Source organism: Galeopterus variegatus, unplaced genomic scaffold, assembly GCF_000696425.1.
Source record: "Galeopterus variegatus unplaced genomic scaffold, G_variegatus-3.0.2 Scaffold1636, whole genome shotgun sequence".
NCBI lineage: Eukaryota > Metazoa > Chordata > Mammalia > Dermoptera > Cynocephalidae > Galeopterus > Galeopterus variegatus.
In genome coordinates this window covers 243,197-268,389 of record NW_007727747.1, presented here as the reverse complement: position 1 = coordinate 268,389, position 25,193 = coordinate 243,197, and the positions used below count along the sequence as shown (strand labels likewise).

The 25,193-nt window shown below is 34.2% G+C and overlaps 1 protein-coding gene across 1 annotated transcript in view; it reads left to right on the top strand.

Moving 5' to 3' along the window:
- Window positions 1–25,193, top strand: part of LOC103594852 (diphthine--ammonia ligase-like) — a 93,928-nt gene that overhangs the window by 50,618 nt on the left and 18,117 nt on the right. The window contains exon 4 of the mRNA XM_008578133.1: window positions 11,044–11,105. Within this exon, the coding sequence (XP_008576355.1) occupies window positions 11,044–11,105 (62 nt within the window). The remainder of the gene's footprint in view (window positions 1–11,043; window positions 11,106–25,193) is intronic.

Genomic DNA, 25,193 nt, shown 5'->3' with positions numbered 1-25,193 from the left:
GGAAAAGGAAATGGCATTGACAACATATTCAATGAAATAATAGCAGAAAACTTCCCAGGTATAGGGAAAGTCACAGGTCTCCAGATTCAGGAAGCCCAAAGATCCCCAAACACATTCAACCCAAAAAGGTCCTCTCTAAGACATGTGATAATCAAACTGGCAAAACTCAAAGACAAAGATAGAATCTTAAAAGCTGCAAGAGAGAAGCATCAAGTCACCTATAAGGGAACTCCAGTCAGAATAACATCAGGTTTTTCATCAGAAACCCTAAAAGCCAGAAAAGAATGGGATGATATATTAAAAACACTGAAGGACAAAAATTGCCAGCCAAGAATACTTTACCCAGCAAGGCTGTTCTCCCAAAATGAAGGACAAATAGTATATTTCTCAGACATACAAAAACTGTGGGAGTTCTCTACCACACAACCAGCCCTACAAGAAATTCTCAAGGAACTACTGTGTTTGATACCACAAAAATAACCCTCACTAGCATGAATACTCAAGAAAGAACAGTACTTACCAACAAAACAAAAATGCTAACATAAGAGAAAAAAAAGTAGTTTATCTGTCACCCCAAGAAACCAATAAATACAGAAAACAAACAAAATTACAAAGAAAGGAACAAAATGTACTTAAGACATCTAAACAAAAATCAATAGAACATTAGGAGTAAATCAACACCTTTCAGTAATAACTCTAAATGTAAAGGGGTTAAATTCCCCATTCAAAAGGCATACACTGACTGACTGGATTAAAAAGATGGATGCAACAATATGGTGTCTTCAAGAGACTCACTTGACCTGTAAAGACACACATAGACTAAGAGTGAAAGGATGGAAAAAGATATATCATGCAAATAGAAATGAAAAACAAGCTGGAGTAGCTATTCTTATATCAGATTAAAATAAACTTTAAAGCAAAAACCAAAACAGAGATAAAGAAGTACACTATATACTGATAAAAGGATCTATCCATCAAGAAGATGTAACAATCATAAATATATATACACCCAGTGTTGGAGCAGGCAGATTTACAAAGCAAATGCTATTAGATCAAAAGAAAGAGACAGACACTAACATCATAATAGTGGGGGACCTAAACACCACACTCACATCATTGGACAGATCATCTAGGCAAAAAATCAATAGAGAAACACAAGATCTAAACAATAGACCAATTGGACTTGGCAGCTATCTACATAACATTCCATTCAACAATCTCAGAATATTTATTTCATTCATCAGCACATGGAACATTCTCCTGGAAAGGCCACATGTTAGGTCACAAAGCAAGTCTCAACAAATTCAAAAAACTTGGACTTATTCCATGTATTTTTCCCAATCACAATGGATTAAAATTAGAAATCAATAATAAACAAAACTCTGGAAACTATACAAACACATGGAAATTAAACATTCTACTTAATGACATTTGGGTCCAAGAAGAAATTAAAAAGGAAATCAAAAAATTTCTTGAAACTAATGAAAATAAAGACACATCATACCAAAACCTGTGGGATACTGTAAAAGCAGTATTAAGGTGGAAATTTATTGCATTAAATTCTTACTTCAGAAGAATGGAAAGATGGCAAATAAATAACCTATACTTCACCTTAAAGATCTAGAAAAAAAAGAACAATCCAAACTTAAAGTTAGTAGAAATAAGATCAGAGCAGAAACAAATGGAATAGAAACCCGAAAAACAATACAAAAGATCAATGAAACAAAAAGTTGGCTTTTTGAAAAGATAAACAAAATCAACAAACCTTTAGCAAGATTAACTAAGAAATGAAGAGAGAAGACCCAAATAACAAAAATTAGAAGTGAAAAAGGTGATATTACAACTGACACCTCAGAAATACAAGGAATCATTAGAGACTACTACAAACAACTGTATGCCAACAAATTTGAAAATCTGGAGGAAATGGATAAATTTCTGGACAAAAACTACCAAAATTGAGCCAAGAAGATAAAGAAAATCTGAACAGACCAATAACAATAAAAGAGATTGAAGCCGTTATCAGAAGGCTCTGAACTAAGAAAAGCCCAGGACCGGATGGGTTCATTGCAGAGTTTTGTCAGACCTTCAAAGAGGAACTGATACCAGTTCTCTACAAGTTCCAAAAGATTGAAAAAGAGGCCATTCTCCCAAACTCATTCTATGAAGCAAACATCACCCTGATACCAAAACCAGACAAAGATGCATCAAAAATAGGAAACTATAGGCCAATATCCTTGATGAATATAGATGCAAAATCCTCAATAAAATACTAGCTAACAGAATACAGCAACACATAGACAAAATAATACGCCATGATTAAGTGGGATTCATCCTAGGGATGCAAGGTTGGTTCAACATAAGCAAATCAATAAATGTGATAAACCACATCAATAAAAGTGAAGACAAAAACCACATGATCATCTCTACAGACGCTGAAAATGCATTTGACAAAATTCAACATTCTTTCATGATAAAGACGCTTTACAAGTTAGGCATAGATGGAAAAGATCTCAACATAATTAAAGCCATATACGATAAGCCCACTGCCAATATCATCCTGAATGGGGAAAAGCTGAAAGCTTTTCCCTTAAAAACAGGATCTAGACAAGGATGCCCACTCTTACCACTCCTATTCAACATAGTGTTGGAAGTACTAGCCAGAGCAATCAGAGAAGAGAAGGGAATCCAGATTGGAAAGGATGAAATCAAGCTGTCCCTGTTTGCAGTTGATATGATCCTATATATTGAACAGCCTAAAACCTCTATAAAAAAATTCCTAGAGTTCATAAATGATTTCAGCAAAGTTGCAGGATACAAAATCAACACACAAAATTCAGTAGCATTTCTATACTCCAACAGTGAATGTGCAGAAAAAGAAATCAAGAAAGCTAGCCCATTTACAATAGCCATCAAAAAATAAAATAAAATACTTAGGAATAAAGCTGACCAAGGAAGTGAAAAATCTCTACAAAGAGAACTACAAACCACTGTTGAGAGAAATTAAAGAGAACACAAGAAGGTGGAAATATATCCCATGCTCATGGGTTGGAAGACTCAACATTGTGAAAAATGTCCATATTACCCAAAGTGACCTACAGATTCAATGCAATCCACATTAAAATTCCAATGACATTTTCCTCTAAGATGGAAAAAGCTATCCAGACATTTATATGTAACAACAAAAGACCACACATAGCCAAAGCAATCCTGAGCAAAAAAAAAATAAATAAAGCCAGAGGTATAATACTATCTGGCTTTAAACTATATTACAAAGCTATAGTAACCAAAACAACATGGTACTGGCATAAAAATAGACACACAGATCAATGGAATAGAAAAGAGAACCCAGAAATCAATCCTTATGCCTACAGCCATCTGATCTTTGACAAAGGCAGCAAATCTACATACTGGAGAAGAGATTGCCTTTTCAACAAGTGGTTCTGGGAAAACTGGATACTCATATGTAGGAAAATGAAACTAGACCCTTACCATTCACCATATACCAAAATAAACTCAAAATGGATTAAAGAATTAAATATACATCCTGAAACAATAAAAGTCCTTAAAGAAAACTTAGGGGAAACACTCCAGGAAGTAGAGTGAGTACAGATTTCATGAATAAGACCCCAAAATCACAGGCAACAAAAAGAAAGAAAAACGAACAGGATTATATCAAACTAAAAAGCTTCTGCACAGCAAAAGAAACAATCAGCAGAGTAAAAAGACAACCAACAGAGTGGGAGAAATTATTTGCAAAATACACATCTGACAAAGGATTAATATCCAGAATATACAAGGAACTCAAACAACTTTACAGCAAAAACACAAATAACCCAATTTAAAAATGGGCAAAGAGCTGAATAGACTTTTCTCAAAGGAAGATATGCAAATGGCCAACAGACACATGAAAAAATACTCAACCTCACTCAGCCTGCAGGAAATGCAAATCAAGACCACTTTGAGATACCATCTCACTCCAGTCAGGATGGCTAACATCCAAAAGACTGAGAATGATAAGTGCTGGAGAGGTTGAGGAGAAAAAGGAACTCTCATACACTCTTGGTGGTGCTGAAAAATGGTGCAGCCTTTATGGAAAATGGTATGGAGTTCCCTCAAACAATTACAGATAGATCTACCATATGACCCAGCAATTCCACTGCTGGGTATATATTCAGAGGAATGGAAATCATGCCGAAGGATACCTGTACTCCAATGTTTATTGCAGTTCTCTTTATGATAGCCAATAGCTGCCAAAGCCAGCCCAAATGTCCATCTTCTGATGAGTGGATAAGGAAACAGTGGTATATCTGCACAATGGAATACTACTCAGCTATAGAAAAAAACAAAATACTACCATTCGCAACAACATGGATGGACTTAGGGAAAATTATATTAAGTGAAACAAGTCAGACAAAGAAAGAGAATTACCATATGTTCTCACTTATTTGTGGGAGCTAAAAATTAAATAAATAAATAAACACACAAAGAAATAAAGGGTGCGGGGGCAAGAAGACAGAATAACCACAAAAACTCCTTGAACTATTTAAGTCAAATGAACTGATATGATATTGGTGGGGGAGGGGAGGAAGGGATTGGAGAGGAACGTGTAAAGGGGCTTGAAAATCAACTACAATGTATATTGAGAAGTAAAATAATATAAATAAATAAATAACAAAATCAAAAAGATAATAGTCTGTAGAAAGTAGGCCTTCAAATTTTCACAAAAACTGGTGATGTAAAGCTTATTAAAATTTACATATTTCATTTAAAAAAAGGTTCATTCACTCTTGGTGTTATATATTTTATAGTTTTAGACAAGTGTGTACTTTTATACATTTTCATGACATATTATGGCATGTATGTATCATTATCTTATCATACAGAGTGTTTTCACTACCCTATAAATCCTTTATGCTCCACCTATTTAATCTTGCCCACTCCCCCAAACTCTTAGCAAATGCTGATCTTTTTAGTCTCCATAGTTTTGCCTTTTCTAGAAATGTCAAATAGTTGGGAATCATACAATATGTAGCCTTTTCAAAGTTGCTTTTTTTCACTTAGTAACATGCATTTGTTTCTTCCATGTCTTTTCATGGCTTGATAGCTCATTTCTTCTTAGTGCTTAATAATAGTCCATTGTCTGGATTTACCATAGTTTCATACATTCAGCTACTGAAGGACATCTTGTTTGGTTCCATGTCTTAGCAATTAAGAATAAAGGTGCTAGAAATATCCATGTGCGGGTTTTTGTGTGAACATGAGTTTTTAGTGCCTTTGGGTAAACACAAAGGAGTATAATTGCTGTGTTATATGGTAGGAATACATGTTTTGTTTTGTAAGAAACTACCAAACTGTCTCACAAAGTGGCTGTACCATCTTGCATTCCCACCAACAATGGCATTGCTTCACATCCTCACTAGTATTTGGTGTTGAAAGTGTTCCACATGTTGACAATTCTAATAGGTAAGGGTATCTCATTAATTTATTTATTATTTATTTATTTATTTGCTTGTTTATTTGTTTATTTTGCAGCTGGCCAGTATTGGGATCCCAATCCTTGACCTTGGTGTTATAATATGCACTCTAACCAACTGAGCTAATCAGTCAGTCCTCATTGTTGTTTAAATTTGCATTTCTCTGATTACATATGATATGAAGCATCTTTTTATGGACTTATTTGTTATTTGGTGAGGTGTCTGTTAAGGTCTTTGGCCGATTTTTTTAATCCAGTTGTTCGTTTTCTTATTGTTGAGTTCTGAGTCCTTTGTGTATTTTGGATAATATTATTTTATCAGATGTCTTTTGCAAATATTCTCAGTCTGTGGCTTTTCTTCTTATTCTCTTGACATTGCCTTTCACAGAGCAGAAGTTTTAAATTTTAGTAAAGTACACCTTATCAATTATTTCTTTCATGAATCATGCTTTTGGTTTTGTATTTGACAAGTCATCACCATACCTGAGTTCATCTAGATTATCTCCTATTCTGTCTTCTTCTTCTAGGAGCTTTATAATTTTGCATTTTACATTTATGTCTACAATCCCTTTTGAATTAATTTTTGTGAAGGGAGTAATATCTGTGTCTAGATCCATTTTTTTTCATGTGGTTTTCCAGTTGTTTCAGCACCATTTGATGAAAAGACTGTCTTTGCTCCTGTCAAATATCAGCTGACTATACTTATGTGGGTTTCTTTTGGGGTTTTCCATTCTGTTCCACTGATCTATTTGTCTGTTCTTTTGCCAATACCATACTGTCTTGATTAATATAGCTTTATAGTAAGTCTTGAATTTGGATTGTGTCAGTATTTCACCATTGTCCTTCTCCTTCAATATTTTGTTGATTATTCCAGGTCCTTTGACTCCATATAAACTTTAGAATCAGTTTGTTAATATCTACAAAATAACTTGCTGGGATTTTGATTAGGATTGCAATGAATCTATAGATCAATTTGGGGAGAACTAACATCTTGACAATATCGAGTCTCCCTACCCATGAACATGGAATATCTCTTCATTTATTTAGTTCTTCTTTGATTTCATTCATCAGAGTTTTGTAGTTTTCCTCATATAGATCTTGCACATATTTTGTTAGGTTTATACATTAATATTTCATTTTCTGGGATACTAATGTAAATGTTCCAATTTCACTTGTTTATTGCTGGTACACAGAAAAGTGATTGAGGTTTGTATATTAACCTTATATTCTGCAACTGTGCTACAATCACTTATTATAGTAGTTCCAGTAGGTTTTTTGTTGTTGTTCCTTCAGATTTTCTACATAGATGATTGTATCATCTACAAAGATGGTTTTATCTCTTACTTCCCAATCTGTATATCTTTATTTTATTTTTCCTGTGTAATTGCATTAGCTAGGACTTTTAATATGATGTTGAAAAAGAGTGGTAAGAGGGGACATCTTTGCCTTGTTTCTGATCTTATTGAGAAAGCTTTTAGTTTCTCACCATTAAGTATGATGTTACCTGTAGATTTTGTTTATCAAGTTGAGGAAGTTCCCCTCTATTTATAGTTTACTGAGAGTTCTTATCATGAATGGATGTTGAATTTTGTGAAATGCCTTTTCTGCATCTCTTGGTATAATCATGTGATTTTTCTTTTTTAGCCTGTTGATATGATGGATTATATTAATTGATCTTTGAATGTTGAACCAGTCTTGCATACCTGGGATAAATGCTACTTGGCCATGGTGTATAACTTTTTATAATGTTTGGATTCTGTTTGCTGATATTTTGTTGAAGAGTTTTGCATCTGTGTTCATGAGAGATAATTGGTCTTTAGTTTTTTTTTCTTGTAATGTCTTTCATTTTGTTATTAGGGTAAAGCTGGCCTTGTAGACTGAGTTAGAAAGTATTTCTTTTGCTTCTATCTTCTGAAAGAGATTGTAGAGAATTGGTATAATTTCTTCCTTAAATGTTTGGTAGAATTATTTAGTGAACGCATCTGGGCCTGGTGCTTTCTGTTTTGGAAGGTTATTAATTATTGGATTCATCAAGTTTTAAAGAATTGTCATCATAAAGACAACAGTCTTTGACCACAGTGCAATCAAATTAGAAAAAAAAAAAAAAACTACTGAAAATTAAACATGTTTGAAATTTATAAAACTAACCCTTAATAATGCAATAAAAATGACAAAATATTGAAAACTGAATGACAGTGAAAGTGCCACTTCTCAAAGCTTCTAGGATGTAGCAAAGTTGGTACTTAAATCCTCCCATTTAAAAAACAAGAAATATGTAAATGTAAATCAGTCATGTGTTCAAATCAAGACACTAGAAATAAATAAGCTATTGAATAAACATAAAGAAAGCAGAAAGAAGGAAATGAACATAAAACTGAAATGTGTAAAATTGAAAAGGGGAGAAAACATTGAAAACAGCACAAAGTAGTCACCTCAATGAGAATCCCCAAATTGCCAGACATCTGATAAGATCTATCAAGAACAAGAGAAGAATCAACAATAAAATATTCTGCCATAGGTGAATTTATGAGCAAATGGTAAACCCTAGAAAAAGCACATTTGATAAGCAAAGGACTAATGGCCTTGGTTTAGAAGAAGTGTTTCAATGTTATTGAAAAAATGAGTAGTCTCCTAGAAAAATGGTCAAAGGTTATAGTCAGTCAATTCATAGGAAAAAAAGTTACAAATCTGGTTATGAATTTCTAAAAAAAAAATCAACCTCAATCATACAAATATAAAGATATGCACATAAAAATATCAATGAGATGAGTATCAATTTTCTCTATCAGAATGGCAAAAGTTTTAAATATAGTAATATCCAGTATTGGTGAAGATATTGGGGAACACATCTCAGTAAATATGTAAAAAGTATTTGGAAAATTTGGTATTTATTCATGCTGTAAAAAGAAAACAACAAAGAAATCTTAGCAAAACATCTTTAATCCAATCTGATGTGGTGGTTGAAAGTATGGACTCCATAGCTAGACTGCTTGGGTTTGAATCCTGATTTTATATCCTTGTTGGTGGGTGACCTTGGAGAGTCAGTAAACTTCTTTATGCCTCAATTTTTTCATCTGTTAAATGGGAACAATAATAATACCCACTCAGATTGTTATGAGAATGAAATTAGTTAATATATGTAGATCACTTAAAACAGTGCCTTACTATATAATTAAGTATATAGTACTTACTATATAAGTAAGTACTTACTATATAAGTAAGTACTATATAATTTGTTTTTTAAATAAATTTCACAGGGAAAAATAATTTCTAATAGCCACCATTTTAATTGGCAAATATCCTATTGCTGATCTCAGATAAAGATAATTGTAGCACTAGAAGTTGGTAGCCTGTGGGGTTATGGGTTCTGACTAGAGCCCTTTAGTTACCAAGTAACAATCTTTAGAGTATAGCTTAAAACAGAAACTTGTGTATCACACTGATTATGCTGAAATATTTTAAAGTAATTTGAAGGCAAAATGACACAGAGTTACATATGTATGGGAACTTTGTATTTGGCAGAGATGGCATATACATCAGTAGGGAAGGGATTCCATAAACAGCACTGATTATCCATATAACAACTACAATTTCTTTGAAGGTGTTACAACAAGCAAACGGAAAGGACATTCTTGGGGGGGAGGGGGGAGAGGGAGGAGGGAGGGAGGTTTCGGTGATGGGTCATAATAATCAACCACATTGTATATTGACAAAATTTTTTAAAAAATTTAAAAAAAAAAAAAACACGTTTGCCTACTATAAGATAAAACTATGTTTATCAAAAGACCATTCCCCTACCCCTCCAAAATAAAGTTTAAAGACAAGCAATTGATTAGGAAGATATTTACAATGCTAATAATGATGAAACGTTAGCATTCAGAATATATCAATATGAGACTAACATTATGACCTTGGGGCTGGGAAGGGTTTATTACAATACAAAGAAAAAAAATTTTTAAAAACACGTTTGCCTACTATAAGATAAAACTATGTTTATCAAAAGACCATTCCCCTACCCCTCCAAAACAAAGTTTTAAGACAAGCAATTGATTAGGAAGATATTTACAATGCCAATAATGATGAAAGGTTAGCATTCAGAATATATTGAGGACTAAATCATCACATAAAAGATAAAATTCAGCATTAAAAAAGAGCAAATGATTTTAATAAGCAATTCACAGAATTGAAATCCTGAATGAATGGGCAATGAAATGGGAAAACATGCTATTAATACTAAGAAAAATGGGAATTAAAACAAGTATGCAAAACATTTTATATATGTCAGATCGGCAAGAATTAAAACGTCTGACAATACTAAGTTATTTTCACAATATGTGAAAATGGAAATTATAAATTTCTGATGGTGGAAGTATAAATTAGTAACACTGCTTTGGAGGAAAATTTGGCAATATCTAATAGAATTGAAGATTATGTTAATTAATAGTTTTCTGTTTCCAGGCATCCAACTAGAAACAGGAAACTATTAATCAGTTTGTATAATTAATAAGCTGAATAATTTAAAACAATAACAAATAAAAATAACTTATTTGTATGCAGCTAAGCCAATGCATGTATATATGGATGTAAATATCTAAAATGAATTCATTTATTTTGTAGCCAATTTGTGGCATGTGATTGCTTTTTTTCCTGGCAGGTTAGTCTTGGTGTATAGAAAGCATTCTTATTACCCACACTTGTCCATTTGCACCCCATTATCTACATAAATTCTACTATTCTATCAGCTGACTATCTCTATTAGAAGTTACACACATGCTATTTGAAAAATAACAGTTTTTCAGCATTGTCTCTTTCTTTACTCAGAAAACACATTGTGGCACAAGTGGTCATTGAAATGAAATGTCATTTAATTTGACAATACAATTATTTCTGCCAATAGCTACTATTAAGTGAATTAATTACATAGGTATAACAGTCTACTGCTCTTCTATTTTCTACTGTTATTCTCCAAGTAAGAAGTTTGAAGTTTTAAATAAAGTAGGAATAAATGAGAAAATTCGTACTGTTGTGTATGAGTAAAATAAATCATAATGCTTAAAATATCAAGGATTTAATTTTTTTTTTTTTTTTTTTTTTTTTGACTGGTAAGGGGATAGCAACCCTCGGCACAGTGTTGTCTGCACCACGCTCAGCCAGTGAGCGCACCGGCCATCCCTATATAGGAACCGAACCCTTGGCCTCGGCGCTACCAGCCCCGCACACTCCCGAGTGAGGCATGGGGCCAGCCCCAAGGATTTAAATTTTATGTCTTTGAAATAATGCTAGTTTTCTCTACCCTAATTACAGTTCTTCAAAAAGGAATTGAAACAGTGCATCTGGTAGTTGATGCAGTGCAATAGAAATATGTTGAAGCTTATTTTTCAGGAGCAAGAAAACCAGTTACCCAAGGGAAATAGGAAAGTAAATACTAGAAAAGTACATTTTACTTTAGGATCAAAGCAATTTAAAATATACGCACACTAGTTTCCTAGTAAGGAGGGGCCAAGGGAAGGGGAATATGTCTTAAAAGTTCCAATCTGATAGTTATCTAAAAAAAAAAACTTTCTTGGCAGGTTTAGATCCAGATAAGCATCTTGGGAAAACTCTGGATCAAATGGAACCTTATCTCTTAGAGGTAAGAATTTATACTAGTTCTCAAAATATAGTCACCTAAAGAAAAAAAATAGTGCCATGATATAATGACTGTATAATTGATTTTATTTTTGAAAAAAAAAATCAGATACATTCATGATAATTTTTTATGAAAAAATTAAACTTCTAATGGATATGAAAATATGTTTTAAATTATGAAAATTGGGCCGGCCCGGTGGCGCACTGGAGAGTGCGCCACTTGGGAGCGCGGCGGTGCTCCCGCCGAGGGTTCGGATCCCATGTGGAGACCGGTTCCCGCTCACTGGCTGAGCGCGGTGCGGGCGCAACACCGAGGGTTGCAATCCCGTTGCCGGTCCCCGGTGTGGGCACGACACCAAGGGTTGCAATCCCGTTACCGGTCAGTAAAAAAGACAAAAAGGAAAAAAAAAAGAAAAAAATTATGAAAATTATTACCAGCATGTTGACCAAAATATTAGAATAAGTTATACCTAAAAGGAAATTGCTTCATCAGAATGTTTACTTTTAATAAAATAGATGTTGTATGCTGTACTAAAATTACATACTCCTAAAGCATCCAGTAGTCTCCACAATCAGATGCTTTGCCATCAGAAACAGGAGTGGAAGCTTCCTTTAGAGATTATCTAATCTAACCTCTTCTCTTTAACCAATTAGGAAATTAATTTACAGAGTAACAAGCAAATTATAGCAGGGTTTCAAGTTACCCTATATAACTCTTATTATTGTCAAATCTAAATGTGTTCTAAACATTAAAGAAAAATTCAGTTTTTTTATTTACTCTTTTCTATTAATTGTGTTATACTATTTCACAGTAATGATGGAAAAAGAAAATCACCCTTCTTCTGTGGAAGGACTGAACATCTCTAATAAATCGTCATTTTTCTCATCCTAGGCTCTTAATTCATCAGTATTGTCTCTGGATATTGTTTCTGCCATTGCTAAGATATGCTAAGTTAGCAGTTACACTCCTCAGTAACTATGGGTTTTATATTTTCTTTGGGAGTATTTGTAATTGATTATTTTATGTACCAAATGCCTAGGAATCTCTAAAATGTTAATTCCTTCTTTCATTAAGCGTTATTAAGCATCTAATATGTGCCAGGCAGATAGTAATTATTAAAAGAGAAATGAAATGATTACATAGTTGTGATAAATTTCATTTGCTTTCTATGTAATTTGGTGTCATTTATTTAAGACAGTCTATGGGACACAGTTGCTTTCCGTGTTCATCTGTTAAGATTCTTCTTGCAGCAATTTGTTATGTAGCCAACATTATATGTTTGTTCACACCTATTCACTACTGTCAGACTAAATATAGCCTCTACCAAAACAATGTGGATAAATAATTAAATTAAATTTATGGAAAGTGAAAGAAAGATAATTTCAGAAATGATATATTATGGCTTTAGCAAAAGAACTTTTTTGCCAAAAGAGCTACCTTCAAAATTTGAAGTTATGAGTTCACATGTTAAGCATCATTAGGGTACAATCCAATCACCTCTCAAAGGCCCCAACTTTCAAATATCATAATTGGATTGTATTTCCCATCCTCTTAACACTGTTACAATGCAGATCAAGTTTCCAATATATGAGCTTTTGGGGGACACATTTGGGTCATAGCACAGCTTGAGCTAACTAATACTGACTCTAGAAGAAATGGAAAATCTGTATAGATCTGTAACAAATAAAGGTATTGAAGTATTCATTTTAAAACTTCCCACACAAAAGCCGAGCCCAGAGAGCTTCACTAGTGAATTCCACCAAACATTTTAAAAAGAATTAATACAAATTCTTCACAAACTGTTCCAAAAAATAAAATAGGTATAACCATTTCCCAACTCATTCTATTATATCAATATTACCTTGATCACAAAAATGAAAGACATCACAAAACAACAACAAGCTACAAGACAACAAAACTACAAGCTAATTTTTTTATGAACAGATATAAAAGTCTTCAACAAAATACCAGTAAACCAAACATTGAAACATATAAAAGAATTAACACCCTGACCAAATAGGATTTTTTTCAGGAATGCAAGATTAAGATCTGCAAGTTAATGTAATACACCTTGTTGAAAGAATAAACAGCAACTACATGATCATCTCGATAGATACCAAAAGTGTATTTGACAAGTTTGAATACCCATTCATGATAAAAAACACTCAGGAAACTAGGAATAGAAGGAAACATCCTCAACCTGATAAAAGGCCTCTGAAAAACCAAAAGCTAATGTTATAACTAATAGAAAATGGAATGCTTCCACCCTAAGACCTTTCATTTTCAGTTTCTAGTGTATGGAAAGAAAATTTATTTTAGTATATTTATTTTTTATCCTGTTACCTTGTTGAACTCATTTATTTTTCTAATAGTTTTTTTCTTTTAGTGGATTCTTTAGAATATTCTACATACAAAATCATATCAACTGCAAATGTTATTTCTTTCTTTTCTATCTAGATAATGTTTTTTCACTTTTTTGCCCAATTGCCCTGGCTGGAAACCCCATTATGATGTTGAATACAAGTGGCAAGAGAAGCTATCCTTGCCTTGTTTTTGAAATCTTAGGGTAAAAGCATTCTGTCTCTCCGTTTATTCACTTGCAGTTCCTCAAAAAGTTAAGCATAGTTTACCCTGTGATGTACCATATGAGTTATCATTCTTTGTAGAAAAGCCAAGTAAGGTTTTAGGGAGTATCAGGATGTTGGTTATGAGTTAACCTGGATATTTTCATAAGACGATTAAACACAAAAATGCAGAAATAATTTTATTCAACTTCAGTAAGTCCCTCGACATGGCCTAGGAAATCTAACATTTTCCTGGAAGCATTTTCTACTCATTCTCCATGATGGCTATTTTATTCCTTTTCCACTCTCCTCAAATTTCAAATCTCTTCACCTTTTCCCTCACTTTGAGTGGATGACTTGTCTCCTTAGAGAAAATAGAAGGAAGCTATCATACTGGAAATCCCTCAGCCTCTCAGCGCCACCACTACTAACTTACCTGTGTCCATACCTATCCTTGCTTCCCATAACTAGGAGAACTGTCTTTCCTCATAAGTATACTTGTGCTTACCTGTGCTTGGATCCCATTTCACCTGCCTTTTTAAAGAACAGTAGTCAACCCACTGTCTCTGCTGTTTTCATACTCTCTTTATGGTCTCCTTCACATCCGTATTTAAACATACTGTAGCCTCTCCCATTGTAAAGATTCCCTCCCTCCACCCTAGGTCTTTCTCTCACTACCTCTTTCTTTGCTTCAAAACTAAATTCACTTTAGTTCTTTCTCTAACTACTTCTCTTTCTTTGCTTCAAAACCAAAATACTTAAAAGTCTTATCTGTGTTTATTATTAGTACTTCATATCTCAAATGACTTATGTACCTGGAGTCTGGCTTCTCCTTCTACCTCTAAATGGATACACCTTCTGACCAAGATGACCCACAATATCCATTTTACCAAACTTGGTAGACATCTCTTAGTCCTTATTTGCCAGGTACAAACACTCCTTATTGAAATGCTTATATTTGCATTCATATGACATACTTTCCTAGTTGTTCTCCTTTTGTTCTGGACACTTCTATTCTCTTTTGCCAATTCTTAGTCTAGGCTCTATTTTCCCTCTACAGACTTTTCCTGGGCGATCTCAATCACTCACACAGCTTTAATTATCACATCTGTTCTGATGATTCCCAGATCTTTCTAGCTGAGATTTCTCTGCTAAGCTCCAGTGCCCAAAGGCACCACAAAGTAAATTTCTACATATTTGATTGTGGCCTTTATATCCATTGCTTTTTGCCATTCCATTTGTCATCATGTTGATTCTGGTTCCTGTCATTTCAGGCCTAGAGTATTACTGATACCTCCAAACCTGCCTCTGCCTTCTACTTTATTTCCCAAAGAATTCATTTTGCTTCCTGCCTCAAGATAATTGTTCTAATGTATTCTACTGTAATTGTGTCACTCACTCAAAACTTTAAATGAGTCCCCATTGCCTACAGGCTAAAATTCAAATTCTTTAGATTCCCTTTTCCTTTACCTCCTATATCTAACTCATTAACCTGATCTTTTCTGCTCTATCTCCGGGATATATTCTAAATCCAAGCACTTCTCGCCATCTCTACTGCTAGCACCAGACCATAATCACCTCTAGTCTAGAGTACTACATCAATCCCTAACTGCTCTGCTTACTTCTACTATTGCGCTGCTGTAATCCATTATTCATACAGATGCCAAGATGATATTTTTAAAGTGTAAATCAAATCATATCACTACTTGGTTTAAAATTTAAATGGGTTCTCATTGCAATTAGAATAACATACAGACTCCCATGAGATCACAGTCTATGAAACTCTGTATGATCAGCACCCTATCAGTCTTTTCAGGTTTATCTGCTACCAGTCGCTGTCCCATTCATTGTGCCATAACCACATATGTCTCTTTATTACTTATACACACTTTATTCACCCTTTTTCTCCTTAGGGCTTTCCTTTGCCTGAAATGTTTTTTTCCTTGAACCATCATATGGTTAACAACTTCTTATAATTTAAGTGATGGCTCTAATGCCACCTCCTCAGAGAAGCTCCCCCTCACTACTCTAGCTAAAGTAGATCTCTCCAAATTATTTATTTATCTATTTACATGTATATTGTCTGCCCACCCCCCCAACACACACACAGGATGTAAACTCTAATGACCCTGCCAAAATTTTGGCAGAGATTAATTCTTTAGTTATTTCATTCAGTTGCTTGTTCATCTGTCCATCTAGTCATCCATTTATCTCAACTTTAAATTATTTAACATTTATTGAAGGTCTGCTATGTCACATATGCTATGGTGAACATTAAGTGTATACAATGAATTAAATAAATGAGATCCTTGTTCTTGAGGAGTTTACAATCTGCTTATGTTGTTTTCATACCTGACGGTGCAATTCACTGAGGTCCTTGTTAAAAAGCATATACTCTTCCCCACCGCAAGAAATTTCAGTTCAGAAGGACCAGATATCTGACCTTTAAACAAACACTGGGTAATTCTGACATGTTGATCAAAAATATAATCATCTAATTTCCCAATACCACTGACACCTTTCAGGCCCTTTCCTTCTAGATTTCTCTGAAAGAGTGTATACCTTCTTGAAATGGTTATCCATTAGGTTCCATGATACTGCTCATTGCTGAAACCTTTCTGAGTACTTTCTTAGCTACCTTTTGGGGCTTTCCATATATATTTCACCCTTTATATGTTATGATTTCACCATAACCTTCCTCCTGTGGTAATCTTAAATATCCCCATTATTCACCTACCAATTATATTCTTACAGCAATTAAGTCATCATTTTCCTATTCTGCAGACCATATTCAGCTGCCAAATGGATACCTTGATCTCTTAATTGTCACCAACCAAGAACCTCAGTCTCAGCTATGTAGAACTATACATTTCTCTTCTAAAATATTCATGCCATTTATATGTTTCCTGACAATGAAGTGCCCCATTGTCTACTCAGTTGTCCAAGTCAACAAAGAAAATAGTAACACATGGTTTCATATACACTTTTGTTCATAAATAAGGCCTTAATCTTTTTAATTCGACCTTCTTAGTATCTTACTATCTGCCCCTTTTTATTCTCATTGTCATCGCATTAGTATTCTCTAGGTTATTCCAGCAGTCTTCTTGCTCAGTGTATCTCTTCCCTGTCTTGACCCTTGTCAATCCATTGTCCACAGTGATATATGAGTGTAAAGGTGATCATATCACACTTTCCTTATAAACTTTTAAATTGTTCCCCATTGCTTCAATAAAATCGAAACTCCTTACCCCAACACAATCTGTCTATGGGAGAAAATGAGACTTGTAAGAAAAGCAGTATACTATATCCATCCCATGCTTCATCAATGTTGAACGATTCATGATTTCCCTAGCATGAGTATCCCCTCACACCTTCATTTTCTACCCCCCTTCTCTGCATGCATTCTCTCACCTTCACTCAGCTAAATCCAGTTTGTCCTTAAAGTCTAAACTCAGAATTCACTCCCGTAAAGTTTTCTTGCTTAAATAGTCCACCCTTTGAGCTGCCATTTTCCTTTTGCCTCATGGTATGTGGCACTTCTCATGCTATATTTTCTCTTAAATAAATGGTTATTATGTAAAAAATAAACTCAAACGCTAGAAAGTAATGAAAAAATCTTCCAGGGACTCCAAGCCCCCAGTTTTTCTGTCCTATCCCAGATCAACCACTCTTTTCTGTTATGGTGTATCTTTTCAGAAACATTTTTGCATAGGCAAATATATGTGCATGCGTTTATCCATTTTTACCTAAATTGGCACATACTGTACATATTATTTTTGATCTTCCATTTTAGCACATACTAAATCAGGTCATTTGTTTCCACAACATCATTGTGTTTCATTACATGGATATGCTATGATATATTGAGCCTATTCTTTATTGATGGACTTCATTCATTATTGATTTCTTTTATGTCTTTTGCTATTATAAATAATGCTGGAATAAACATTATTGTACATATGTTTTGGGGCCATATATGAGTTAATCTTTAGGATATAAAATCCTAGAAGTGGAAATACTTGGTCAGAGGGTATATAGGTTTTAAATTTTAATAGATTTTGAAGACATTCATTTCCAGCTGTGGTACAATAACTTGTATCAGACCAACTCTCCTGTAAACAACTGGAAACGTTGTATGAAATTAAAACAAAAATAATGTTTGAAGGCCTTAGAGAATTACAAAAGCTGTGATATTGGAGGGGCCTGAATTTCAGAGTGAATGGAACCCCTGAGCACTGCCTCTTTTCCCTTCAAGGCATTTTTTAAATTCTCTATTTTATTCTCTCATTCAGAGAAACTGAGGAGAAAAACCGAGCTGAGAAGCTGCATATGTCTTTCAGCAGTTTCATACAGCTAGGAAGACAAAAAAATTAGTGTTCAGGGCAAATCAAAGTGGAGTGGACCTGGTTAACTTTTAAGGTTTTAGTTGGGACTCCTGAATGGGATATACCTTAGGAGTAAATGTAAACTAGAAATAGGCCAGCCCTTCAAATACTTACATCCAGAATTCAGTCAGATCAATTCTAGATTGAATTAAGGTGATCGGATCCTACTCTTATTGCCTGTTTCTCTCTGGAGAAAGATCCAGAGCCTCAAATTATCTCTAAAATATTTGTTTATGATTTTTAGCTTGCAATCAAAAATTACTAAGCGTATCAGGAGACCTGATGAAATAACTGAAAATTAAGAGAAAAACGGACAACAGAAATAGTCCCAGAGGATATTCATATAATTTAATTATCAGATTTAGACTTTAAAATGATTATGGCTAATACACACAATAAATTGAGTGAGAAGATGAAGCATTTTAGAGGAGAATTGGAATCTATATGAAATAATCAAATAGAATTTTAGAACTTAAAAATACAATACCTAAAATTAAGAACGTGATACTAATAACTGAAATTAGATACAGCTGTATAGACAATAAAGAAATGGAAGATAGGGTGATATAAAATATCCAGAGTGAAGCACAGAGAAAACAGGATAGAAAATAGAGAAAAGAATAAAAAAGTTGTAAAGGAGAGACGTGTATAATACATGTTATTAGAGTTTCAGGAGTGGAGGAGATAGAGGATAAAACAGAAGCAAGTTTGAAGAGATTTTACTATAGGACACAGCTGTGGTTATCTCTGCTGATTTTGACAATTAGCTTCTCAGGATAGTAAAAATTGCCCAAATGAGAGGAAAGGATATTAATGGATGATTGTATATTTTGAATAGGAATTATTTTTCCTGATTGTTACAGAAGGTTATGCAAAGCTATCTGAGTTTCTTTTTCTTCTAACATTTTATCTGACCTATGTATAGTCTAACCTGTGTTTATGTGAGTTCTCCGTAAATGTTTACACATGTAGCAATTTGTTTCTCATCTCATTAACAACAATTATATTACACAGCACAGGTTTTAACTCAGACTCCCCAAGTTTTTCCCCTCTTTTTTTTCTCCTTCATTTTTGCATATTCTCATAAAGGAGCCTTAATCAATTGCCTGATGTATCCAGAGCACAGTAATTCTAATGTAAAAGCAGAATGAGTCATCCGTTAAACTTTATCTTCCTTCTTCATTTAGAGGGTATGATTTGTTTCACTTATTACCTCCAACTTTATCTTTCACACCATTAACTAAGACAAATCAGATAGTAAGGGATGCCTGTTAATCTCATTAAGTGAGATAAAAGATCAACCACATAGTCATTTTTCAGCTTGTCAACACAACTCTCATAAATGGTTAAGGAATCCAAAAGAAGGAGAAAAACAACCTTTGAACTTGTAGAGGTTAGAAACTGTTTAGGTAGAGGAGAACCCATTTTGTTCGCCAGCAGCCTCAATGTCCTTGAAACACCACTTTGTATGCTTTATGTAATGTTGGTGGACATGACTTAAACATAATAGTCAATTTAGCCAATATATCAATGCTTTAATATATTACTCTATCCAAGAGTTAATATTTTTTTAATTAAGAGAAGTTTTACATATTATAATGGTATCCCTTGCAGAAATTAATATTTAATTGGGAGAATTGCAGACAGGTTGGTAACAGGGATGGTAAAGAGAAGATGATACCTTTAGGCAAGAGTCTTTTTCGTAGTTCATTCAACTCACGTGGAGTGAGAGGGAGTATCGGACAGTGATCAGCAAGGCACCACTGTACCCAGATTACCGGGTGTAAATCCTGGGTCTACTGCTTACCTGAAGCATTGATCTAGTTAGTTTCCCATGTGTAAAATGGAAGCAATATTAATGAAACGACATATAAGGGACTTAACTCAGTATCTGGCATATTCTGAGTGCTCAATAAATGTTGGTGATGTTTACTATTGTGAGTAATCTTCACCATTTACTAGAGAAAAATTTAGAAATTTTTCTGCTTTACAAAATACATCAAAAACTGAGAAAATGCTATCGTGGGAGTAAAGTCTAAAACTATCAGGGGATTGTTAACTGGCATATGTCAACATGTAACAAAAAAATGAGCAAAGGCTATGGGAAACTACTATACAGCAGAGAATGTCTGAAAACATAATATGGATATGAAGAGATGCTCAAACTGAATTAGTAATCAGGGAAATACAAAAAAAAAGAAATTAAAACAATAGTGAGATGTTAATTTGTACCAGCTCATCTGTCAAAAATTGGAAAACTGGATAATGCTAGTTTTGACAGGCATGGGTTTATTGAATTCCTCCAGAATATGGACTGGTACTTCCATTCTAGAGGGCAATCTTGTAATACTTAGATTAAATATCCCTATCCTCCTTAATATAGCAAGTCTCCTTTTAGTCCATAAGGGGACATTAGTGAGAATAGTCTTTGCAGGGTTATTTTTGATGGTGGTGGGGTTGTTGGAGGCAATATGGATGTCCATTCCTAGGAGGGCCGATAATGAAAATGTGAGGGGGGTGCACTTCATGAAGTACAGCCTATAGTTAAAAAAATACTCTATAAACATATAGCAGCAACAGTACTAAGTTTAAATAGGTGAAAAATACAGGCAATCAGAATAACAATTCATTAGCAAGGACATAAACAAAAGATGCACATTAAATACTTTAAAATGTTTGCCTATAGTAAGGAAAAAAACAGAAGTTAACAATACCTGCTTATTGCTGAAAATCTGAATTATAGTAAAGTATAGAGAAACAAAAATCATAGTTTTATTGCTCCTTGATGTATGCTACTAACATTTTGGTGTATTCCCTATGGTTTATTTTCTCAGAGTTTGTTTTATATACAATTTTATGTAGTTAAATATTTGTATATATTTTATTTACATAATTGGGTTCAACTATACATATAATCTTGTCTCATTTTTTCTTTTCACATTATGCCATTATTATTTTCGCACATAACTAAGTATCCTTTGAAAACACAGTATTTAATGGCTGTGTAGATCCATCATATTCATATTATATATGAATGTATATTGATATATTTACATGACATTACATAATACATATGACATGTTTACACACAATGACATTTAAATAAGAGATTAAAAGCTATCTCGTTGTAAACACTGGTAATTTCTAAGTTATTATAAATATTATGATTATAATTATTTCTAATAAATCTTTATGTACATTTCTGTTTATTTTCTTAGGATAAATTCCTAGGAATATAATATCTGGGTTAAAGAATACAACAGCTTTAAAGCTTATCTAAGTTATTATAAATATTATGATTATAATTATTTCTAATAAATCTTTATGTACATTTCTGTTTATTTTCTTAGGATAAATTCCTAGGAATATAATATCTGGGTTAAAGAATACAACAGCTTTAAAGCTTATACATTTATTACTCTATATTAACAATGGCATACTTTTAGCCACTGCTTCTTAAACTTCTGCAGGTTCTTAAAATTAGCATCCTATAAGTAAACAATGATTTCCGTAATTATTTTCTCTTTTGTGGGTTTTCCCCCCAAAGACCATTTTCTCATTGTTAAGAAAAAGGAGGTGAATTTTAATAAAAGTTGCATCAAATTTTAAAGGTTTAGAACTGTTCTTTAAAAAGTTTCCCTGTTTATTAAGACTTTTCTGATTCTTGTGATATTGTCAAAGTTTGTATTCTCAAATGGTTCTTCAATCTTTGGTACAGAAACAACCTTCTGTGTTTTTACCTCCTCCCATTTCACCATCTGACTTTCTTCTCTTACAGTTGATTGTTTTGATATTTACCTCCATGTCTCTAAGTTGTATGTTTGTATTACTATTTTATGATGACCCATCCTCCCCAATTTTAGCATTATTTATTGACTTCCTGCTCTGGAATATGCAGATTTAGCTGTCTTTACTCTCTTTGCCCCCATCATATTTGTGTACTCTTTCCCTCCTTCCAACTTCCCATGTGGTTATATTGCAGTTTTGGTTAGATCAAAATTCAGTGTTTATATTACTATAACTATTAAAACCCAGTACTCAGCTGAGTCAGGTAATAAATTCTGATAATAAGCCTTTTCTTTACTGTGCTACTTTTAATTTTCTCCCTTGATTTAATAATTGTCTTGTTTTCTTCATTTATTTATTATTCTCTCTACTTACAACTAATTCAACATTATACTTATTACAGTTTTCTAATCTCTTATCCAGATATTCAGACATATGAAATATTTTGTCAGCTTCTTCCTCCTGAAGAAGTCTTTTCCAGGGCCTTCTACCCTGGTCTCATCTGGATCAGTTTTTCTCTATGCCTGTTACAAGGCTGATATGCCTGTTAAAAGGCTGATATCCTACAGTCTCCCCATAATCCTGGGGTTCACTTCACCTCCTTCTGCATTGGAGCCTTGTTGTCTGGATCCAGTGTCTTTCTTCGTTTACTTTTTTTTTTTCTTTTCTTGTGAAGCACATTCTCCAAGAGATTTAGTTGCTTTTTCTAGGCCAGCTTACATAGAATTGGGAAATCTGATGTTTAGCCTTGAGTTAAAGGTAAGCAGGTATGTATTGACTATTTAAGAAGCATACCAGTCTTCTGGGTACTGTAATAGCCAAACCAGGATAAATGTGACTCAGATTTCAAGCTTAAAGGTTGCTAGGGAATGTATTTATTTGTAACTCAAGAAGGATACCTATTTAAAAATACAGACTTCCTTTCCTAAATTACTTCCTACCTCATAAGAGATTAGATTCAGTTCTTGGCAAACACATTTTTCTTCTGTCTCTTCTGTAGAAGTTGTCTTCCTTATAGGTTTGACAAAAGCACAACTTGCACTCCCAGTTACCTAAGCAAAAAACAAAAGGGAAAGAAAATTTCACCAAAATTGATTTGATGTTGTGGATGGCTGTAGAAGTTGTCTTCCTTATAGGTTTGACAAAAGCACAACTTGCACTCCCAGTTACCTAAACAAAAAACAAAAGGGAAAGAAAATTTCACCAAAATTGATTTGATGTTGTGGATGGGAGAGTCAGAATTTTAAGCCTATGCTCTTCAGTGCTTACTTTAATGAAGAACACCTTTCACTGACCTTGGAAGTAAAGAGGAAACAGAACATCTGTGATGGGAGATTTTGAATTTTGAACATAACTGAGGTGGAAGGGTATGTAGAAGTTTATGGTTGAGATGTCCATTGGCTATTATAAATAAAAATTATAAGGTGTTTTAAAATGTACTCTAAGAAAGTAAAAAATATGTACCATATTTCAAAGAAAAAAAATTACATGTTGCTGAGAGAATTTGGAGTAACTTCAAAGGTAAATTCATAGCCGTAATAGGCTTGAAGGATAGATAGGAATTTTGACGGGCTAGACTGTTATAGGTAAAAAAAAAAAAAAAAAAAAAAAAGTTTATACCAACGTGGGAGGAAGGAGAAACAAGGTGTTTTTGGAGGTTAGCCTCATCAATTTGGAGTATATTTTGAGTACTGAAAAATGAAGCTGATAAAAGATGTTGAAGCCATATAGCAGAGGTTTTGAAGGCTGAAGTGAGGATTTAATTATTGAAACAATGAGGAGTAACAGAAGGTTTTAGAGGAAGGGAGTAAAATTCTTAAAGGTGTGCCTTAAGTAGTTTGACTGACAGTAGAGTCTGTTGATTGTTGTATTTAAAGAGAAGAAATGAAGGTGCTCCATAGATAGTGGCTATTCCAATATATGACCCTCACATTTCTCTGTATGTGTATCATAGATGAGCTCTTAGTTGCCAATGTCATGCAGTACTGATAGAATTGAATTGTACGTATGTGTAAGGACTTCGTATGTGCCCAGTTCTATGCTAACTGCTATAACGAGTACAAAATAAGTCAAGGGCTTAGCGTTTTTCATCGAATATAGCGTTTACCGGGCTGGGGGGCAAAATTGTGTGTGGGGGGGAGAATCCCTAGTAACTCAGGTTAGACAAAGCCAAACTGGTACTACTTATAACCACAACTGCAAAGTTTGAGGATGGGAGATGCCCACATGACCAGGAGTAACGGATGGAAGGGTTAACACTTACACTGGTTTGAAGGATGGGTGAATTTACATGGGTGGTGGCAACAAAGTAAATCAGTATGAATGAAGATTCTTTGGTAAGAAGGCATACAAAAACAACAAGAAACTTAGTTTAAATGAAACTAAGAGCTGGTGTTAATATTAAGAAGAAACAGGTAAGTTGGGAATGTAGAGCTCAGTCATGATGGGCCTTGAGAGACGGGCCGGGTGATTTGGGGTAAGAAATAAGAATATTTAGATGGCTTTTTAGCAGAGATTTACATTATTAAAAGAAATCTCAGGAAATTTAGCATGGAAGCAGTATTCATGAATTCAGAATAGAAGAAATTGGAAATGAAAAGGAGCCTAAGATGCTATTATAGGAAATAGGTGAGAGGTTTTATAGTATGTAGCCACCAACAACAGGGATGGAGAGATGGGACAAAATTGAAAGATTTTGACGGAAGAATGAAAAAGAAATTGGCACCAAATTGCCAGAAGCTGGAAAAGGAAGAATTAAACATTAGTCTACACCTGATGATTGGGGAGATTAGAAGCACTTTTTTTCTAGAGAGGAAAACAGGGTTGAGAAAGAACATGATAAGCTTGGTCTTAAAAACATTGAATTTTAGATTATAACTGTAAAGTAAGGCAAATCATAACTAAAGCGAAAATGTTTTATTATTTTAGTTATATTAAGTTTCCATTTATATTGTCAGAGCTAGGGCTCGGACCCTCCAAACCCATTGTACAGACTGGGGCACCAGACCCTTCACATGCCAGGCTGAGTCCCCAGACCCCTCACACTCAGGTCCATGCTAAGTAATTGGGAAAGATTCCAGGGGCTGTTGGCAGATAACATGAGCTCAGTCCTCAGCGGCAGCAGCTTACAGGTCCGATACCTTACAGGTCCGGCAGTGGCAGTGGCCTTGCAGAGGGTCCCGGGGGCACTAGCAGCAGCAGCCTCCAGCAGCAGTAGTGGCCTCCCCATGCCCCCCCATGGGGAGGGCATCCCAGGGATAGGAGGCCCCGTGGATCAGAGCCACTCATCCTTATACTTAAGTGCATAACCCAGGACACCTGGGTGCACATGCACAATTACACTAGACGATAACCAA